The 19,141-nt window shown below is 38.4% G+C and overlaps 1 protein-coding gene across 1 annotated transcript in view; it reads right to left on the bottom strand.

The window, feature by feature from the left end:
* Positions 1–19,141, bottom strand: part of plxnb2a.1 (plexin b2a, tandem duplicate 1) — a 129,253-nt gene that overhangs the window by 22,662 nt on the left and 87,450 nt on the right. Inside the window, exons 3-12 of the mRNA XM_079818161.1 lie at positions 6,677–7,803; positions 6,400–6,588; positions 5,980–6,108; positions 3,869–3,969; positions 3,388–3,520; positions 2,370–2,526; positions 1,853–1,964; positions 1,642–1,753; positions 1,386–1,487; positions 11–106 (exon numbers count right to left, since the gene is read on the bottom strand). Of these exons, the coding sequence (XP_079674287.1) occupies positions 11–106; positions 1,386–1,487; positions 1,642–1,753; positions 1,853–1,964; positions 2,370–2,526; positions 3,388–3,520; positions 3,869–3,969; positions 5,980–6,108; positions 6,400–6,588; positions 6,677–7,801 (2,256 nt within the window). The 5' untranslated portion in view covers positions 7,802–7,803. The remainder of the gene's footprint in view (positions 1–10; positions 107–1,385; positions 1,488–1,641; positions 1,754–1,852; positions 1,965–2,369; positions 2,527–3,387; positions 3,521–3,868; positions 3,970–5,979; positions 6,109–6,399; positions 6,589–6,676; positions 7,804–19,141) is intronic.

Below are 19,141 nucleotides of genomic sequence, written 5' to 3' on the forward strand. Positions count from 1 at the left end.
GCGTACTGACCTCATATCCCTCAAATCTGTACTTTGACCCCTCAGCCTCCACAGTCACCTCGCCCACCTGTTTCATGAGCTCAGTGCCAATCTGAAAGGTTTTGCCCTGAGAGAGATGGAGAAAGTGTAATGTTGTTAATGAAGACTCTAAAAGAAAGCATTTCACTATTAAAAACATTGCTGACAAATGGCCTCACATAGATACTGGGTAAATATATTTCTGTATTACATTGCTCTCTGAAATACTTGATTCTTAATGGCTAAGTTCTGTGATAAAAGAAATATAGTCTTTACAATATTTTGACCTTTTTCCCTGGTAGTGATGCGCAGATCGCGATTATATCCGCAAACACTGCGGATAATCGTGGGTTGGGTGGGCCAAGTCACAAAAAATAACATTAAAAACAAAAGGAAGGAAATAAAAGTACCATGTGGGAGCATTTTAAGTGAAGTAGTTGATCAAGTGCTGGGTATGTGATATGTAACGGCTGTGAAGCGCTGTATGTATTTGGTAATAAATGAATATAAGCCTATATAATAAACCCCAAGCATGCTTTTCTCAGGCTGATAATTTATTTTTAACGGCAGTTTTGGGTGATGTTAGAGCTGATCCGCACATCTCTAGTCCCTGGAAAGCTACATAGTCGGGCATAGTATCATGTCTCTTATATCACTTCATATATTATGTATATACATTACTGTTTAAAAGTTTGGGGTCAGTATGATTTTTTTTAAGAGAAATCAATACTTTTATTCAGCAAGGAATTTCAAAAAGTCTATTTCAAATAATGCTGTTCTTGCTGCAAAGAATCCTGACAAAAATGAATCATGGTTTCCAAAACATTAATAATAAGAAGAAATGTTTCTCGAGATCCGAATCAGCACATTAGAATGATTTCTGAAGGACCATGTGACACTGGAGACTGGAGTAATGAAGCTGATAATTCAGCTTTGCTATCACAGGAAAAACTACATTTTTACAGTTATTTAACAGTTATTTTAAATTGTAATATTTCACAATTTTTACTGTATTTTGCTCAAATAAATGCACCCTTGGTGAGCATAAGAGACTTTAAAAATCTTTCGAAAAATCTACCCCTTTTAGACGACATATGATAATTCTATTTCAAAATATTTGAATTTAATGAATTAATAAGCTTAAATCAATATCTCATTTTCATTTATTTACAGCATTTAGTCAGCATCGGTTTAAAAAGTTGGATAATGCACAGCCACCAGGTCATTCTCGCAAACTAAACCCATTCTGGATCATATTAAGACCATCCTAATTACCCGCAGCTGACTGTACATTATCCCTTACATATCTTTGGAAAAACTTTTTTTTCCCTTCAAGAACATCTACTGTAGCAATGCAGGTACTTTACCAAATATTCATTTAGATTTTTGCCCTGAAATTGGATGGGAGTTTTGATGCCAACAGGAATAAGCAGAGGTTCGGGGATCTCAAACTGAGGACACCTGTCACCCTGCAAGAAAAAAAATACAGGAAGAAAATCAAATAAAACTATTATTCATCATGTTTTGTCACCAAAAGATGATCGCTCGCCATATAATAATGTACAAACAGGCATATTGATTTACACACATGCATTCATTAACTGTCATCCTAACATGACTCACCTCCTTGTGTTTGATGATATGATCACCCTCGACAGACTCAACTCTATCACTGCATGTGTGATCCTGAATGTTCCACTGGCAGCCCCACTTACTCATCACACATGTGATACACCTGGAGAACACACAACCGACCAATCAGAAGGAGGGACGAGACTAATCTAAAGAAATCCTGAATGGAGTACACATTTTTAAAAAGCTGCCTGATACTTACGGAGTACTCTCCGATCTTTTCACCACGGCTGCACAGTTGTAGAACTCAAATGTACTAGATGCCACTTCAATGCCCTCATTCACTGTGATCTTCACTGGCACTGCCACAAAATCTACACACATGCATATGGGAAATGGGAATCATATTGGCTTTTAGGCAGGAGTAATTCATAAGACCAATTCTGAACTTTTAGAGCTCGATGGGTGCTAGCAAAACAAAGGTCATGGGTTTTTCCAAGGAAAGCACACCTTGAAAAAACCTTCTGTAATTCTAGAATCAACAAGTAATAGATTCTGCTTCAGTGTAATTATTTCATCTGATCAGTTTCCAAATTAAAAATCACAAAACTAGCAAATTGCAAACATGAAGAAATGAAAATGTATTCACGCCTGACGGCATTTTTAGGCATTCTGCTCAACAAACACCATCTGTTTGCTCAGGGAGTGAAGGAGACAAGAGAGAGGACGTCTTCACAGTGGGTGATTATTAAAGTTAAAGGCAAACAGGATGCTCTCACCTTGTGTCTCAGGTGTGGGCGGTATGTACTTAGAGGTTGGGAGTGCACAGGTGACCCGCTTGTCTACCATAGTCGCGTCACGTCTGTATTCACCAAACTCACACATAAGTGTGTCAGGACTGGTGATACTGGGGAGGGAGGCGACGTTAATATCCACCTGCAAGTTTTAACCAGAAAATATGGATTTAAGAGTAAACATGTAATAAAATATATATGAAAATGTTAAATATATCAGTTCTCAAACATTTTGAACATTGAAATTATGCATTTATTTTGATTATTGGAAGGCAATTTTTAAATATTAAATATTTAGGGCATAACATTTTTTTGTTTTGTTAAATAATTACAACATACTTAAAAGACAATAATAATAATTATTATTATTAGCTATTCTTTTAAGCATGTTATAATTAATTAAAATATTTAATTGAATAATAAGAAGAAGAAGAATGTAATAAGAATGAAGTAATATTATAAAAAAAAATTGTATTATTATTATTTTTTAATACAATCATTTAATATGATTTTATTGATTTCCATAACGTTTCCTGTTCTTTGAAAAAAAAATAATAATAATAAAAATAAATCGCAATTTCATAATTCTCCGACATTTGCAGGTTTTGCATGACTGGGAACCCAACAATATGCAATGTGAAAGATAAAATATACTGATTTCAGCAGATAAGTCAGAAGTATACTGCCATTATTCATTACAACTGATCCAGGGAGTTCATTATGGTATACAGGAAGCTTCTTCGGTCAACCAAGACCACTTGAGTTTCTTCTAAGACATATTAGAAATGCATGAAGAGTGCTCTGTGCATTCATGTGGTATGATACAAAAGTTTCAGGTGCCTTGTTTACTAACTTTATCACATCAGCTCATGAAAAAAGGATTAGATTCACAGACTGCATCTGTTACAGCCAGTAAATATCAATCCTGAGTCAATCCTTAAGAGGTTAGGGTTTAAAATAACTGCAGACTGTATCACAGCATGTACGTGTTATGCTTTAGTACCCGTCTTCCATCCGTTTTCTTGCAGCTGATGTTGGGGGGCTCAAAAGACTGAATGGTTACACATGTTTGTTTTGTACTCCACAACCAGGCATTCTCTCCTTCTCCCTTGAGACAATCCCTCTTCCTTGTACAACTGCAGGAGAAAAGATGACAAACATGAGTAATAAGCCGCACTGCATTTGCTTTAACTGGACTAAACAGGTATCTAACACCACTCGCTAAAAATTAACAGACAACTCCACCACTTGGATTTTAGAGGTTTTTTTTTTTTTTTTTAAATGAGATCCCTAAACAGTTTCCTACTCTAAAACACACTATTAGAGATGGAAGTCACATGATCCACAGGAGAAATGGGTCTTAGTTTTTTTGACAGTGCAAATATCAAACTCTGGCAGTGTTATTACTTGTCCTGTCCTTTACTGGACATGAATGCCCAAATGAGGTTGTGGTTTTGGTAATAAAATGAATCTAACAGACTTACCGGCCCTCCAACACGCACCAGCCACAATATGGGTCCCGTTGGGACACACATGAGTGACAATCATTCTTTTGCTCACAGGCCTGCACTGGCACTTTGGTGATCTACAAAAAAAAAAAGAGAAGCAAGAGAAAAGTACATTGTCAATATTGAAGCAAAACATGAGGCACTGCTCACACAGAAGTCACTTTGAAACCAAGCAGCTTTCTATTGGTCAACCGGCAAAAAAATGCATGACTAACTTGAACAAAAGAGAAACCTGCGTGGGGAACTCCTGATAGGGCGGATTCCAAATTTAGTTATTGGTATTATTCACAAGAGCGATGGCTAATATGACCGCACCTTTAGGACCCAAAGGTTATAGTCCGTAACCAAGAATTTGAGATGTAAAGTAGCATGTATCTCAGAGATAAAAGAAGCATTGGTAGCAAAACAGTGTGCATAAAAATGCACAGCAAACTAATAACTGCTTATAAAGGGAAATGTAGCCGTTAACTTGAATGAACCACTTCAACTATACGCTCTCAGCTTCCTGCTTCAAATATACTAATGTGTGACCCTGGACCACAAAACCAGTCATAAGTCGCACAGGTATATTTGTGGCAATAGCCAACAATACATTGTATGCGTCAAAATTATCGATTTTTCTTTTTATGCCAAAAATCATTAGGATATTAAGTAGACCATGCTCCATGAAGATATTTTGTAAATTTCCTACCATAAATTTATCAAAAATGTATTGTTATTAGTAATATACGTTGCTAAGGACTTCATTTGGACAACTTTAAAAGGCGATTTTCTCAATATTTAGACTTTTATGCACCATAAGATTCCAGATTTTCAAATGTATATCGGCCAAATGCTGTCCTATCCTAACAAACTAAAATTATAAACAGTATTTATGCAGCTTTCAGTTGATGTATGAATCTCAAATTCTAAAAATCTATACAATTTATGTTCCAGGGTCACATATATTGGCCGCCTTGTTAATTCATAAAATGACTGACGGGAAGAGAGCACCAAACAGTCTGACTGGCTAAAAGCAGAGGTAAATTTTCAATTTTTTTTAGAAAAATTTTACTTTTAAAAGTAGATGTAAATGTGGTTACTTTAACTCGAGTACATTTCTAATGAGAGATAAAAACTACTTTGTTACACTGGGCATTGTTTCTCTCGTTAACTTTAGTTTAATGCAAAACATGTTAAAAAATATGTTATTCCAAACATTGTTTTTTTCTGAGACATGAGCGATGCCCCATTCACAAATGAATCACTCTTTTGAGTCAATTCTGTTCAAAGACTTGATCAAACAAGTTGGCAAAAATGTCTGAATTGGTTCTTTTGGACAATGAACTGGCCAATAAAAAAAACTAACCCAGAGTTAACCTCTAGTGTGGCCAAACACTGCTTATTCCTGAGTTTACATCCAACTCAAAACACTACAGTTCCCTTTGCGTGCCTTTGAACGCAAAACTCTGCAGGTTCACTTTATTTCTACATTTTCCAAAAATCCAAAACATTATTATAGTACAAAGTAAAGGATATGCAATGATATTTGGGCTAAAGATGCCAGAAATAATGCTTGTCTCTTCTGTGTTTCTTGCAAAGATATCCAATTATAATAATAACCATTTAAATTCAGTATCTATATAAATATTAACATGTTATTGTATTGTTGCTGTATGGGCTATAAATGATTCGAAGTAGCTAGTAACTAGATACTTGAGTAGTTTTTTTTTTTTTTTTCATTGGATACTTTTTTACTCTTACTCAAGTAAGTAAACTCTAACTATTAAAATTAGTGCTTTTACTTTTAGTAAAATATTTCTATAATTACTTGTACTTTTACTTGAGTACAGTTTTTGTACAGTTTTCTGGCTAAAAGAATATGAATACAGCCAGCTGTCACATTTCTGTGGCAGTTTACAGTGTCTAGGGATGTCACCAAGACGTGTGATATTATATGACATTTGTATATATTTTCTGTGTCATTCCATTCAAAAATCCTTTCTTTAAAGGTTGGCAAAGCAACTTTATTCAAACAAATTTAACCAGTGGATGATCTCTGTAGACTCAACGAGATCTACGTGTTGTGGATGGGTTCATAAACAAACCTTTCTGCCAGTGGTGATGTACAAGTGCTCCAAAGATGAATCAAAAAATAGGTTTTTGTTCACCCCACCATCTGTGCGTTCGCCTTGAATCCTGTGATAAAAGTCAGGGTGGCTGGGGTCAAGATGCACCTGCAAGAGAAAAGTTAATTCATTAATTTGTTCATTTTAAAAATGCTTTTATCCAAAGCAACCTACAAGTAAACACTGTATTACAGGGGTAGTACAGCTAGAGCAAGTCCTAGGGTCAAGTGCATTGCTCAAGTGGTTGTCGCTCATATATCATCCATCCTTGGGTTTGAACCAACAATCTTTTGGTTACCAGCCCATGTTGTTAACCACGAAGCCAGACAACCACAGCAGTCAAACCTCAGGGGCTGAAATGTAAAGAGAATAGAAACCAGACCCTGGAATGGGACTCACCTTTAAGACATCTGCTCCACTGGTTCCCAAGAAGGCCACCGTGTGCTCATTCTCCACCGCTACAGCTACAGCTGTCAGCATGTCATTTCGGGTGTAGATGGGTTTGACGGACAGAGCATACTCAGGTTTACTGGCTAGTGGAGACGGAAGGAACTCTGCACCACATTTATATTTCTTCACCATACCCTTCTGTTGGGTGAAAATACACAGCACATTGAAAAAGATAGTAAACGACCAAACAACACTGAAGCAGAGTTGAAGAAACACAATAACTCACGTCTCTTTTGGGCTTGCAGATGGCATCCATCTTGGAGTTGTATGGTGAATAAACGGTCTTTGGTTTATCGTCCTCCAGAACTTCTCCAGTGTAGCAGGAATCAATCACCTCCTCAAGCCTGGTGTTAATGCTGTTGAGTGGGTACATGCACAAGGCTGATGGACCGCCGTCCTCATCCGTACTAAACACCACATATAGAACCTTATCTTTCAGATTCGAAGAGCTGATATTCCTAGCCAAAACTTCTCCAGGTTTGGCAAGATACGCTGCTTGGACCTTGTTGTACATGTTCTCCTGTTGTTCAACACTGTCGGTGCAGTTGAGCTGAAGTTCGGTGTAAGAATAATAATGATTTTCATTCTCACATATGCGCGCTACAAACGTGATCTTCCTGCTGTCACTGGTGCCCGGAGTGCGTGAGAACAGGAAGTAGATGTAGCCATTATCCTTAAAAGCATGGCGAAAGTCGTGGAGATAGCGCTGGACAAATGGGCTAGCTTGCACAGTGGAAGCTTCAACCATGTTCTCGAACACATCATTTTCCAAATGCTCCTGAAGCAACCGAGTGCTGATGAGTTTCGAGCTATCAAAGCTACCATAGCCCTTCCCCACTAGAAATACGCTAAGGTTAGAATTGGAATTAGTATCTGTGTAATAAGAAATGACCCCCACCACTGAGACCGACTTCTCGGTGCTGGCCACGTACGTCTTCTCGCCTTTGGTGTCACTGTAGTAGACAGGTTTGTCCACGCTCTGAAGGTTTACCAAAGAGCAGATGCCCCTAAAAAGGCTTCCGCAAACGACTAGGGTGTCATTGGCGGAGTTAACCAGTAGGAGTTTGTTGATGTTGTCCATTTCCTTTGCATCAGGGCACTGTGCAGTGATCGGTGGAGTGCACTGTGGGTTGTCATTCTTAGGGCCTGTTACAAAACTTTTCTCCAAAAGTAATGTATTGTCCAGCTGATAGATCTTATTTATGGCACCAAGGTAGATTTGCCCGGTTTGAGGGTGCTGAACGACATTGTTGATGACGGTAGCAGACAAAAACTGGTCTGGAGTATCATCACAGCAAGATGAGCCAAAAAACAGCAGCAGGGACAGCGCTGCCAGTGCCCTCCACGCCATCTCTTGAAGAGAGAGAAAGAAAACAAGATATATAAATCACATGTGACGTCAGCGACCAGGTTACATGGCCTTTGCAAAAGTAATCACCAAACCGGAAGGGTGTCTGAATATATCAATTTATTCAAACATGCATTAATATATCAAAAGAAAGATCAAACCCTCTGCTTTAAAAAAAAAAAAAAAAAAAAAAAAACAGTTTTTATTCTAGCTTCATGCAGTCTTTTTTAATCAACACTTGAATACGGGTGTTTCATAAAAAGAGCAACATTTTGAGCAAAAAGCTGAGAAAATCGCGTTGTCAACGACTGCATCTGGATCGGATTCAGAACGATGATAAAAATACAGATTAAATCGAGTTCATCAACACCCCTAATGCCCATCCTGGGTCAACATTTCATTCAGTAACATTTGGCATTTTATAGTATATGCCGTTTAATGTTGGTGATTATTACCAACACATTATTTTACATATGCATATGATTACATATGATATCGCTTGTTTCTGCATCTTCTTTACATGCGTTTTGATCAGAAGATTCATAACTCCTTCCAAAGGTGTCATAGCACCTCCTAGCATATAACAGTGATAACACTGGAACTCTGAAAATTCCGTGTTTGGTCGGCAAAGAGTTAAAGGAAAATATGTCTTTAATTTTTCATAATTTTATAATGTATACAAAGATTACATTTCTAAGAACCTGGAACATGAATTTTAAACTAGATTAGCAAAAGAGGTTTCCTTTTTGTTATCTTGGAAACTAATTTGTCATTGACCCAATAGAGATATTTGCCTTAGCAGGCCGCACTAATGAGAAACGTACTTGAAAACTGACATCAAGCTAAAGAACTTCTTTGGTATGCATCATTATAATATAGAGAAGTAAGCACTAGTCAGAAGTGGTACCAACAAAGAATAAGTTAAAAGAAAAATCAATCTGGCCTCTCAACTCTTCCCTCAGAAGGTTTGCCGATGGCTGTGTGATTTGACACAAGCGAAGCATTTCTAAAAAGGCTTGTCTTCCACCCTTGATCTCCTTTCGTTCTCCTTTTCATCCATCCCCTTACCACTTCAACAGGTCCTAAAAAATACTGGGGCGGAAGTCAAATGCTCATCAAAGAAAATCACAAGGCGGCCTGATTCCAGCATAACAGAAGGATGGCTCGATTATGGGAACACCCTCAGCAGGTGGGCCAAACAATCCTGTCCTCCTTCCTGTAAACAACCCCTATGATAACCAGCACGGCATGCAAAGTTATTGTGTTAGGCAGGAAGATTTAAAATCACAGTTGTTCCTTGTATGAACATTCTTGAGCTAATTTTAGCTTTCAGGTTGTAAAAGTAGTCAGGGGAAATGAAATATGCCCTCAAAATTCCCGACCATTCCATTACTAATACTGCCCAGAATTTCACAGGAACGCAGTCGTATTTGCCTAAACATGGTGATAATCCTCTGGAGTGAACTTCCACAAATCCTCTGGAGTGAACTTCCACTGTGATGTTTAGATTGCCAGAGCACATACTTTCACTGCAAATCCAATGGCAGGAGTCTCTCAGACACCACGATCCTATGCCCAGAGCTCATAAAGAATTCATGCTAAGAGTTTAGCGGATATTACAGGTCTTATTGGCTTTAATGACAGGGCTCCAGAGGCATGATATGAGGCAGGGCCGCAGTGATGGGCTTTTTCTCTTTACTTAGTGTCTTGTCAGAGCTCCGGCGTGCAGGGCTTGCAATGAGATTAGACAGTAGTGTGTTAATTTGTGCCTCTGTGTGTGACCGTCTGGTGTTAACTGTTAATGGGAGGCGGTCTTTGCTGCTGATTCAGAGCGCATGCAAATTGTCTGGACTCTACGGCTTTAGAAAAATGTGACAGGAAGGAGAAGTTTTGGCAAATTGACAAGTTTCATTATAATTATCTGTACTGATGGTCTCCTCTCCCCTCATACACAAGGTCAAATTATTAACAGAAACAATAATGTCAGTCTCTCAGTACAGACTTGATATTTGTGCTGAGTGTACCACACGGCTCTGACTAAGCAAGCCATCTGATCAGAAAAGAATGCAGTGTGCCTCATGACACTCCTTGATTTGCATGTCAACACACACAAACATCATTAATAGAGCTTGCTAAGGCAAGCTTTCCTATTTCTAACTCATTCTAAGGCTCATGTACTAAAGTTCAAAAACTACTATTCTTATCAAAATAAAAAAAAAGTTCTTAGGATAAATGATCAAATGTTCATTACAATGTTCTTAAAAAAAAGAGAAATTCTGCAGAAACTGTCACTGAATGTCAATGGGATGGTTCACTGTATGGAAAAAAATAGAAAAGAATGACACATTTTTTAAAAATATCTTCGAGTTCCACAGAAATTGACATCGCTGTGAAAAAAAACCTTTTGGAACCTTTATGTTTAATAGTTAAGAAAGTCATACCGGTTTGGAAAAACATGAGTAAATGATTACAGACGTTTTTTGGGGGGTGTAAGGCTAACCAAACTTTAAAAGGTTATTTAAGAAAATTCAATTAAGAACAAATGTTTTATTTCTTATGAACGATCTTAAGGCTCCAGAATATTATGATTTAATGTTGACTATTTAGACTTGGGCCAGTCAGCGCCCACCATGAACACCTTAAAAACTGCATAGTAACACCATAGCAACCACCTCAAATACCCTAACATCATAACACAAATGTTCCGCAAGTTCTCCAAACACCACTCATTCTTCAGAAAACCGAGTCATATCTATCCTCGGACACAAACAAGCACATATTGCCATAACATCCTGCCTACATGTTGCTCCATTGAGGCCTAGTCATGTGACCACCACTCACCCTTCAAAACACTCAACAAGAATGAGGAGGAAGTGTGTTTGTGTGTGTCTGTATCACGGTGTTCCTTGGATTTACAACTGAGGGCATGCCTCAGATGGCATTTCCTTTTTTTTTATTCTGTTCTGATGCTTAGCCAAACCAAACACATTTCCTCTGAATTACTCCAGGGCTATCTCAACCTGAGTTGACCGTAAATTAACTTGCAATGCAGCAGAAATATGAACAGGGGGGAAGGAGGCGTGTGTTTGATGCTCATGTTGTGGGTGGGAGTGTGTATTGCAGGTTGCATAAGCAGCAGCAGTGTGTTATTGCTTCTCTCTGCGTTAAGAAACATGACGAGTAGCTCAGTCGAAAAGCAGACAAGTGCTGAGCCAGCACTACCCTTACCGCAGGGTAGTACACTGAAATTTCTCTGCTGAGTTAATAGTAAACCCCACATCTCTCAAAAGTTCCTCGCAGACTTTGCCTCTCGCATACAAACTTTGGTTTTACCCTACAGGGCAGCTTGTTTCTTGACTCTCCAGTCAGGCTCAGCCAACTCATGCATCATTTACAATAGTCTCTCATTAAACTGTCTTAAATCTGATGTGTTAAAATATTTTCTCCTACCCAAGCTTAATATGTAGAGACACCTATAAGTAATAGGCTATTTTCCCTGAAAACTGTAAATGGTTGCCCAGCAGCACTATCAAAACATTGCTGTTTTTGAGGATTCCAGCCAATCCAACAAAGCAACATCAGCCCAACCAATGGAGTTAGTTTGGGGAAAAGCGATCTGTTTGTCTAACCACTGGCAAGTCAGGGTTTGTTCAAGAAACCTCTCCGAAACAAAAGGTCAATGTCTGTTTGTTTTTTTTTATATTCCCTTTCATGCAATGTGTAATATAGCAGTATGTGAACGTAAAAGTTCTGCAAGGTTGTAAATTAGAAAGTGCATTATAAATAAAGTCATTGTCTCCCAAAAGAAAGAATCGTCTTAACGAGTCGTTTTTTGTTTGAATCTTAATGTATGGCAGTTCTACGTCACTAGAAATGATATTTGCATAATGTTGTACGTTGTCTGTCCTCGAACAACTTGTCCCGCCCTAAAACACATCATTTTACTGACAACTGCTTCTCAAATCTCGGAGTTCAGCGCAGGATTCGCAAAACACCTGCCCCTGAAAGATGGGTCAGTACCCAGTTTATTTGGACCAGCTCAGAATCACAATCTGTGAGTATTATTAATTATTGATGTATACATTTTCTACCGTGTATTTTCTTTTCGGCTAACTCACGTCATTACGGTCTTACTGAAATACTTCTGCTAAACAGCTGTGGGCCACTATTACCTAAATCTGTGTCTATTAATGCTGATTGTCTACTTTAAGTAAAGATAAAGGATGGAGCAAGATTTGTTTTACAAACTTTAATGTTACATCAGTCATTCACATTAGTGCTCGGCTAATGTATGCACTGTTATTGATACAGTTAATACAGTTCCCGCACGTGCACCGCAATACATTAGAAATATACCCATCGGTTTGTCGATGTACATCCTCCTGTTAAGGTTGATGGTGAGGAAATACAGCTGCAACATCACTGAGAAAAATCCTGCTCAAGTCGTCCTTGCAATGGAGGTTCGACTCGCATTCGGATTTATATGGTAAATCAACGGCATCGTTACTCGTAAGCAGTTGACCAAATCACAAACGACTGGGCCATCTGGCCAATCAGAGGAGAGTAGGCTCTAGATGCTCTCCTCAACAAAAATCACCCCAAACATTCTAGAATGGTCATTCTGTTTTGTTTTACCCATATAATAGTGTCATTTTTTTCCCAATATCATGCAGCCCTATACTATACTCTACTCTGTGTTTTACTGATTTATTTGGAGGGCTTTTAAAAATGCACATGCTAACCAATGCTAATGTATAGATTTCTCCAGGTGTTGTAGACCTACTTGGTTTAAATTGAGGGATTCCGTTTGCTGATGCTAGTGGCATATAAATCACACTTCACCTTTAAATCTTACTGTTTATTAATGCAGAGTAGGATGCCAGGTTCTGCCCTCCTGTCATGGCCGCCTCTGCCTTTGCTTTTCAATGACTGTCTCCACGGATGGCTCAGAATGATTGACGGGTGAGACCGGCAGACTAATTAAGGCTGGGATCAGAAGGAAAACGAGTGGCTGGACACACTCAGGTAAAACCGGGCCAGTATTGAAAGAGCTCTTTGAATATGTAAAAGGAAGAGATTTAAACTATCCCAGTCTCCTGGAAGACCTGCCTCTCACTTTGGCTCTGTCCCCAATGGCACATTCAAAGTGGACTTACGTGGCCTTCATTGGCACGTATCTGTGAAGTAAATGACTGAATAGTGTCACAATTAAGGTTCAAAAGGGTCCAACATATCATCTTAGCCAAACATACCAGACGGCGGCGGGGGAAAAAAAGTAACTGGTTCAAAATAAATTCCTTTACTTTGTCGATGACCTGAATTCTGCCATTGCATCAATGAAAATTAAATGAATGACTTGCATTTTAATTTATTCTTCACAGAGATCTGGCATATGACTTCAGAAGACATGGAAAATAGTGTACAGTTTGTACAGACTATTTTTACTGAAACATTTATGGTGGTTTTTTTTGGAGAACAGCAGCCCAGATCCACATTCACTTCCATTTCTTATATAACAACATAATTCTAAAAAAAATAGTTTTTAATATTTATCAAAATCCTGGCATTACCACTATAATCAAAGAAAATGTAGCTATTGTTTATCTATTAAAGTCAAAGGATATGTTTTTCTTCATATTTTAAGAACGACTCAAAAAGTACATTCCTCAACATTTCTCCGTTTTTGCTCCACAAGGAAACCAAGCCAAACAATTTGTAATGACATGAGGCTGAGTAAATGATGGAATTTAAATATATGTCTTTATAAATATAAGACTTTAAATATGCATATCATATCCGTAAACATGTTCTGGTGTTTGACTGTAAAATGAAGGGACATAGAAGCAGGACGGACAATTAAAGTGTTTACGATTGAGCAAAGCTGTAGTGAGTCACTTACAGATTGAGGTTAATAGCAAGAATGCCCTTGTCTAACGTGTGTGTGTGTGTGTGTGTGTGTGTGTGTGTGTGTGTGTGTGTGTGTGTGTGTGTGTGTGTGTGTGTGTGAGGGAAGAAAAGAGAGTGAAGGAGAGCGAGTTCACTACCCAGCTGGTCCCAATCAAGTGAGAGACGAGTGCAAAGGTTAAGGTAATTACTCTGGCTGGAAGTGAACTAGTTCAGGGCTCTGATGGTCGCCAGGAGGACGAAGGGGACAAACAAACAGATAAAAAGCATCTCTCTGAAAATAGAATGTAGACAGGCAGTGTGTGTGCCTTCATGAAGCTGCTGAATTTACCCCCTTCCTCATTAGTGTTCCTGAAACATCTCTATCACAATCTCTGCCTCTTGCTGTCTTTCCCACTTGCTCTTCTCCTTTTTTGCACTCAATCACTGGTGCTGCAGATAATCACTCCATTCTACAGCTGTCAGCCACAGAGAGAGAGAGTGAATGGAAGATGAAAGTGAGTGAAACACGCAGCCCAGGCTTTCATAAGCCAGGTTCGAGCGCAGAATGCCCAAATGCAGTTTAGTTTCATAAATCTCTTCAAAAACAATTTTGATGCAATTTGTCAGCAACACATCAACTGCTGTTTCACAGGCAGGGATCAAAGTGAAGCATCGTGACGGGCATGCTGTAAGATTGTAGGATCAACAGAGTCATGAGGATGGAGAGTCTGTTATGCTAATGTAATCTAAACGACTCTTGTTAAGGACAAAGTTCATTAATGCCCTGATATATCAGCCCATCCCCATTAATCTCCAAAAACGAGAGTGAAATTTAGGCATTCATGCTGCACTCTAGACAATTTGGAAATATCTTACTACTTGAAATAACCACTGGAATGGTGTTTGAGGTCACATAGCTGACTTAAGGCCCAGGTATACTTCATTTTCCACATCCAGAGGCATCTTGCACACAGTAGTATCCACACAGCTTTCAAAGTATACTCAACCGCGGATAAGCGCAGATGCATAGTACAATTGTTGTGACTCTTCTGTCTCTTCTCTCTTTCTTGCGCATGCACTGTTGTACATGCAGAGTATAGAAAATAGAAGGCTGTCAAAAGTTTTACATTTAAATAAATAATTTAACCCTCTGGGCCTCTTCGGTCAAAAATTACCGAAACGTTGCAATTTTTTTATTATTATTTTTTTGCTTCATTGGAATGGGAGGACACTTGGTGACTTTTTTCGCATTAGCTATGTGAACACATAAAACAGATGATTCGGTTATGTTAAAGTGTCAGGAAAACAATAGTCACACTTGGCTCCTTCACAGTCAAAAATGACTGGCATAGGAAATTATTTGGAAATACGCAAAAATACAAAAACTCAGGTAATCTTTTGGATATGCAAACCATAAATCAGCCATAAAAAAGTGCACAGCAAATGTAGGGGTGACACTCTAAAATGTTATAAGTCCAAATTGTTCTCCTCTCTGCTCAGGTTTGAATGTAGTAAAATTAATGCAAAAACTGACACTTCAAATCAACATAAAAAAAATGATCTAAACCTTGACAAAAAATTGTCTTTGAGAATGTCTAAGTATAAATAAAAATTCACAACTTATTAAAAATAAGTATTTATGTCTAAAAATACTAGAGAATTTATAAGCCACTTTATTTAGTTATATACGAATCTAGAGGTTACACCATGGCATTACATACGTTTGTCTTTTTTTACTCCCACCAGATGGCACTAATCTATCTTCAAAAAATAAGATTTTGAATGCCTTGTCTCTATTTTAACATGGAAATCTGCTTTATTTGAAAATAATTTTTAAAAATTTAATTTTTTTAATTATTATTTTCAATGGGGAAAAATAGCTAGTAAATATTGCATAGAAACATATATGCAATATCATAAAATACCCTCAAAATTCTAAATAATAATAAATATTATTGAACTAAAATATATTACAATATGTAAGATTTTTGGATTAAAATATCCAAAAAAAAACTAGAACAATGCTATATATTTTGTTGACGTTTCCCAAGTGTTTCCAACAATGTTTAAATCCAGAGAAATGACCAGGATGTGTCCGTGCGTTGCCTATCAATGACATCATACCCGCGTTAACTTTTATTTTGTTGAAAACAACAAAGACTGTGTCTATTATGCGTTTTATTAGACGTGAACAACTGTTTGGATACATTCATCGACAAAAAACTAATCATTGTTATATAGCTCAACACTTTAGTCTTATTGTTTAAATCTCATTTTCTTGATTTACCATGTTTTACCATGCCTAATATCGATCTAACTTACTGCCGTGAGCAACAAGTGTCTCATAATAGCCGTAGAGCGAATGCACAGAGTAGCAGCATAACAACATAACTTTCAACACACACATATGTATCTAATATGATAAAACAACGCTGCGTTACCTCACATACGCATGACGCATGAAGGCGGTAAACTAGATATATTACTTTATAAAGTTTTAAATATGGATTTTTCTTTACAAAAACCCATCGCTTCGCTTCAGAAGGCCATTATTAACCCCCTGGAGCTGTGTAGAGTACGTTTATGATGGATGGATACACTTTTTTGAGCTTCCCTTGAGCTTTTTTGAACTCGTGAGCCCCGTGCCATTATAAAGTGTGGAAACATCAGGATATTTATTAATATAACTCTGATTGTGTTCATCAAAGAAGAAAGTCATGTACACCTAGGATGTCTTGAGGGTGAGTAAATCATGGGGTAATCCTTTAAGAAAAAAAATTTCTACAGTCTGGGGCGATCCATCCTTTCATCATGATTCTAAATCTACAATCCTTCATTCACACGTGAATACCTTAAACACTAACAAATGTCGACAAGTTTGGCTCCTTTGCATTCTGCTACTCATGGCATGCACGTATGCACACAGACACATGCAGGCAGTGGCATGGAGCTGTGTCATCTCTCCCAGTGGCTCATGGAGAACAGCAGGCATGTTGATTAAATTTGACTGCTCATTGTGCCGAATCTATAATTCTCTCCACTTCAGTGCTTTCAACAAGCTAAGAATACAGAGAGGATCCCCCGAGCCATTACCTCAAATATGCACACGCACACACAAAGTTAAGGGATTGTCTTCACACCTCAGTGTGCCTCGATTTCGCACAAATGTGAAACCTCGCCGTGAATACAAATACTTTACAACGTACGCTGTTAGGTGTGCGCGTGCATTCTGAAGCATTTTAAAGTACTTTTATCTGGCAGGTCCATGATAATACAACAAAATTGAATACTAAAGAACCGTTCACTTCAGAGTGCCCTTGAAGTAATGCTAGGGTAGATGGTAACCACTTAACGCTAGCTGTGAGCGATTGTGCGCGTGTGCTAGCATGTTAACAAAAGACTGAGGGAGAGAGAGAGACCACTGGAAAGGAAGAGAGGGGGACAATTAGAGACAGAGGAAGCCAAGTACGACTCGGCACCGCCGCAACAAGGCCGTCTTTGTGTGTGTGTCCGCTGGTGGGATCGTGCCCCTGATGGGAGTGTAAAATAACACAGCGATCCACATTCCAGACTATCAGCCGGCAAACTTGGAATCGCTTGCCAACTAGAAGAGCAGAAACAAGCACTTAGATGGAGGAAGAGAAGCAAAATGAATGAACGGATGGGTGAATAAACAAATGAATTACTACATGGCCAGAAGTATGTGGATGGATGCCCCTTTCTAATTAAAGGGTTAGTTCACCCAAAAATGATTTACTCAACCTCATGTTGTTCCAAACCTGTATAACTGACTGGGGAACACAGAAAAATAAATTTTGTGAAATTAAACTTTTATTGTCGTATTATAATCGCTTTTTTGTCATCTATCTATACAATGAATGTCATTGGGTCCAATGTTGTTTTAGTACACAAAATAAGGCACACAACATATTTTATAGTATTCTATATAGTGATAAAGGCTATGTCGATTACCATTGAAGCATAAATATACTTTATTACCATGAAATACCCAATATATTGTCGTAGCCATGTGTTTATTAGTCATGTTTAATCAATCAAAGCGTTTCAGTTTCTGAAGCTTCTGTTTATTCAGCTACAGCGATAGCATGATGCCCGTAGAGATTCCTGGAATGACGTTCTCTCCGCGGGGCATATTTGGAGTTTCTGCGCAAGAGCGCCCTCTAGCATTCAGGTGGAGCAGCATTTATTGCTGATCTCAAAGTCGTGCTTCACTAACAAACTGTGCATAAAAAAAACCCTGCAGCCATTGCCAAATTGCATGTAGTTTAATTCCGATTAATCGTGCAGCCCTAATAATCGTGTGGTTACCAAGTTAAAATATAGTTTGTTGAATTGTTTAGGGGACAAAAAGTTTGAGGCGATGAAGCAAGCAGAAGCTTCCTAAAGCATTATCTATCCTTCCTTCACCATCCCTCTCTCTCCCTGTTTTCCCTGAAGCTATGGAGTTTACTGCAGAGATAACGTATCTTTTCCGCTTGATAGGTTTCCTAATTGCTCTCACTTAAACACACAACCGGCAGCTCCATCCAGAACACATTGTATTAATAAATTACACTTGGGTTTAATTAGCCATGGCTCCAATGCCGCAGGCCAACACACACGCACACACCTTATTAGGTGTGACTCCCAGAGTCTTTCAACAGAAAAGTCTCCCTATTGCACAGGATTGTGGGTAAAAGTCAATAACTTTACCAGGGCTGACAGATTCAGCAGTCTTCAGAGAGATGGGGATAGAGATGGAAAGAAAGAGAAAGTGATTATTACTGCTAAAGAGGGTTTTTGGGAGCAAAAAAATACAATAGAAATCTGTCAGAAAGATCACATAGGGTTCAATTCAATTTGCCAAGAGCTGAATTTATTTGTAAAAATGCTGACTAGTGATAGAAGACATATCAGGCAGGCCAAATAACCAGTGGATATTTTCAAATTATTGACACTGGCTAATTGTCTTGATTAAAAAGAAGTGGTAGTGCCCCCTGTGTCAGTCACAAAACTGCCTTATCGGTGGATGCTAAATTTAAATTGAAACTATTTATTGGTACTTTTAAGTAAAAAAATAAAAAGTATAATAAGGGTTTTTAATGGCCAGTGTCAACATAGAATAGGGTGGCTGATGGCCGATATACAGTATGTACACACACACACACACACACACACACACACACACACACACACACACACACACACACACACACACACACACACACACACACACACACACACACACACACACACACACACACACACACACACACACACACACACACACACACACACACACACACACACACACACACACACACACACACACACACACACACACACACACACACACACACACACACACACACACACACACACACACACACACACACACACACACACACACACACACACACACACACACACACACACGATATTGCATAATTGGGTAAT

Source organism: Gobio gobio, assembly GCF_949357685.1.
Source record: "Gobio gobio genome assembly, chromosome: 5".
Lineage (NCBI taxonomy): Eukaryota > Metazoa > Chordata > Actinopteri > Cypriniformes > Gobionidae > Gobio > Gobio gobio.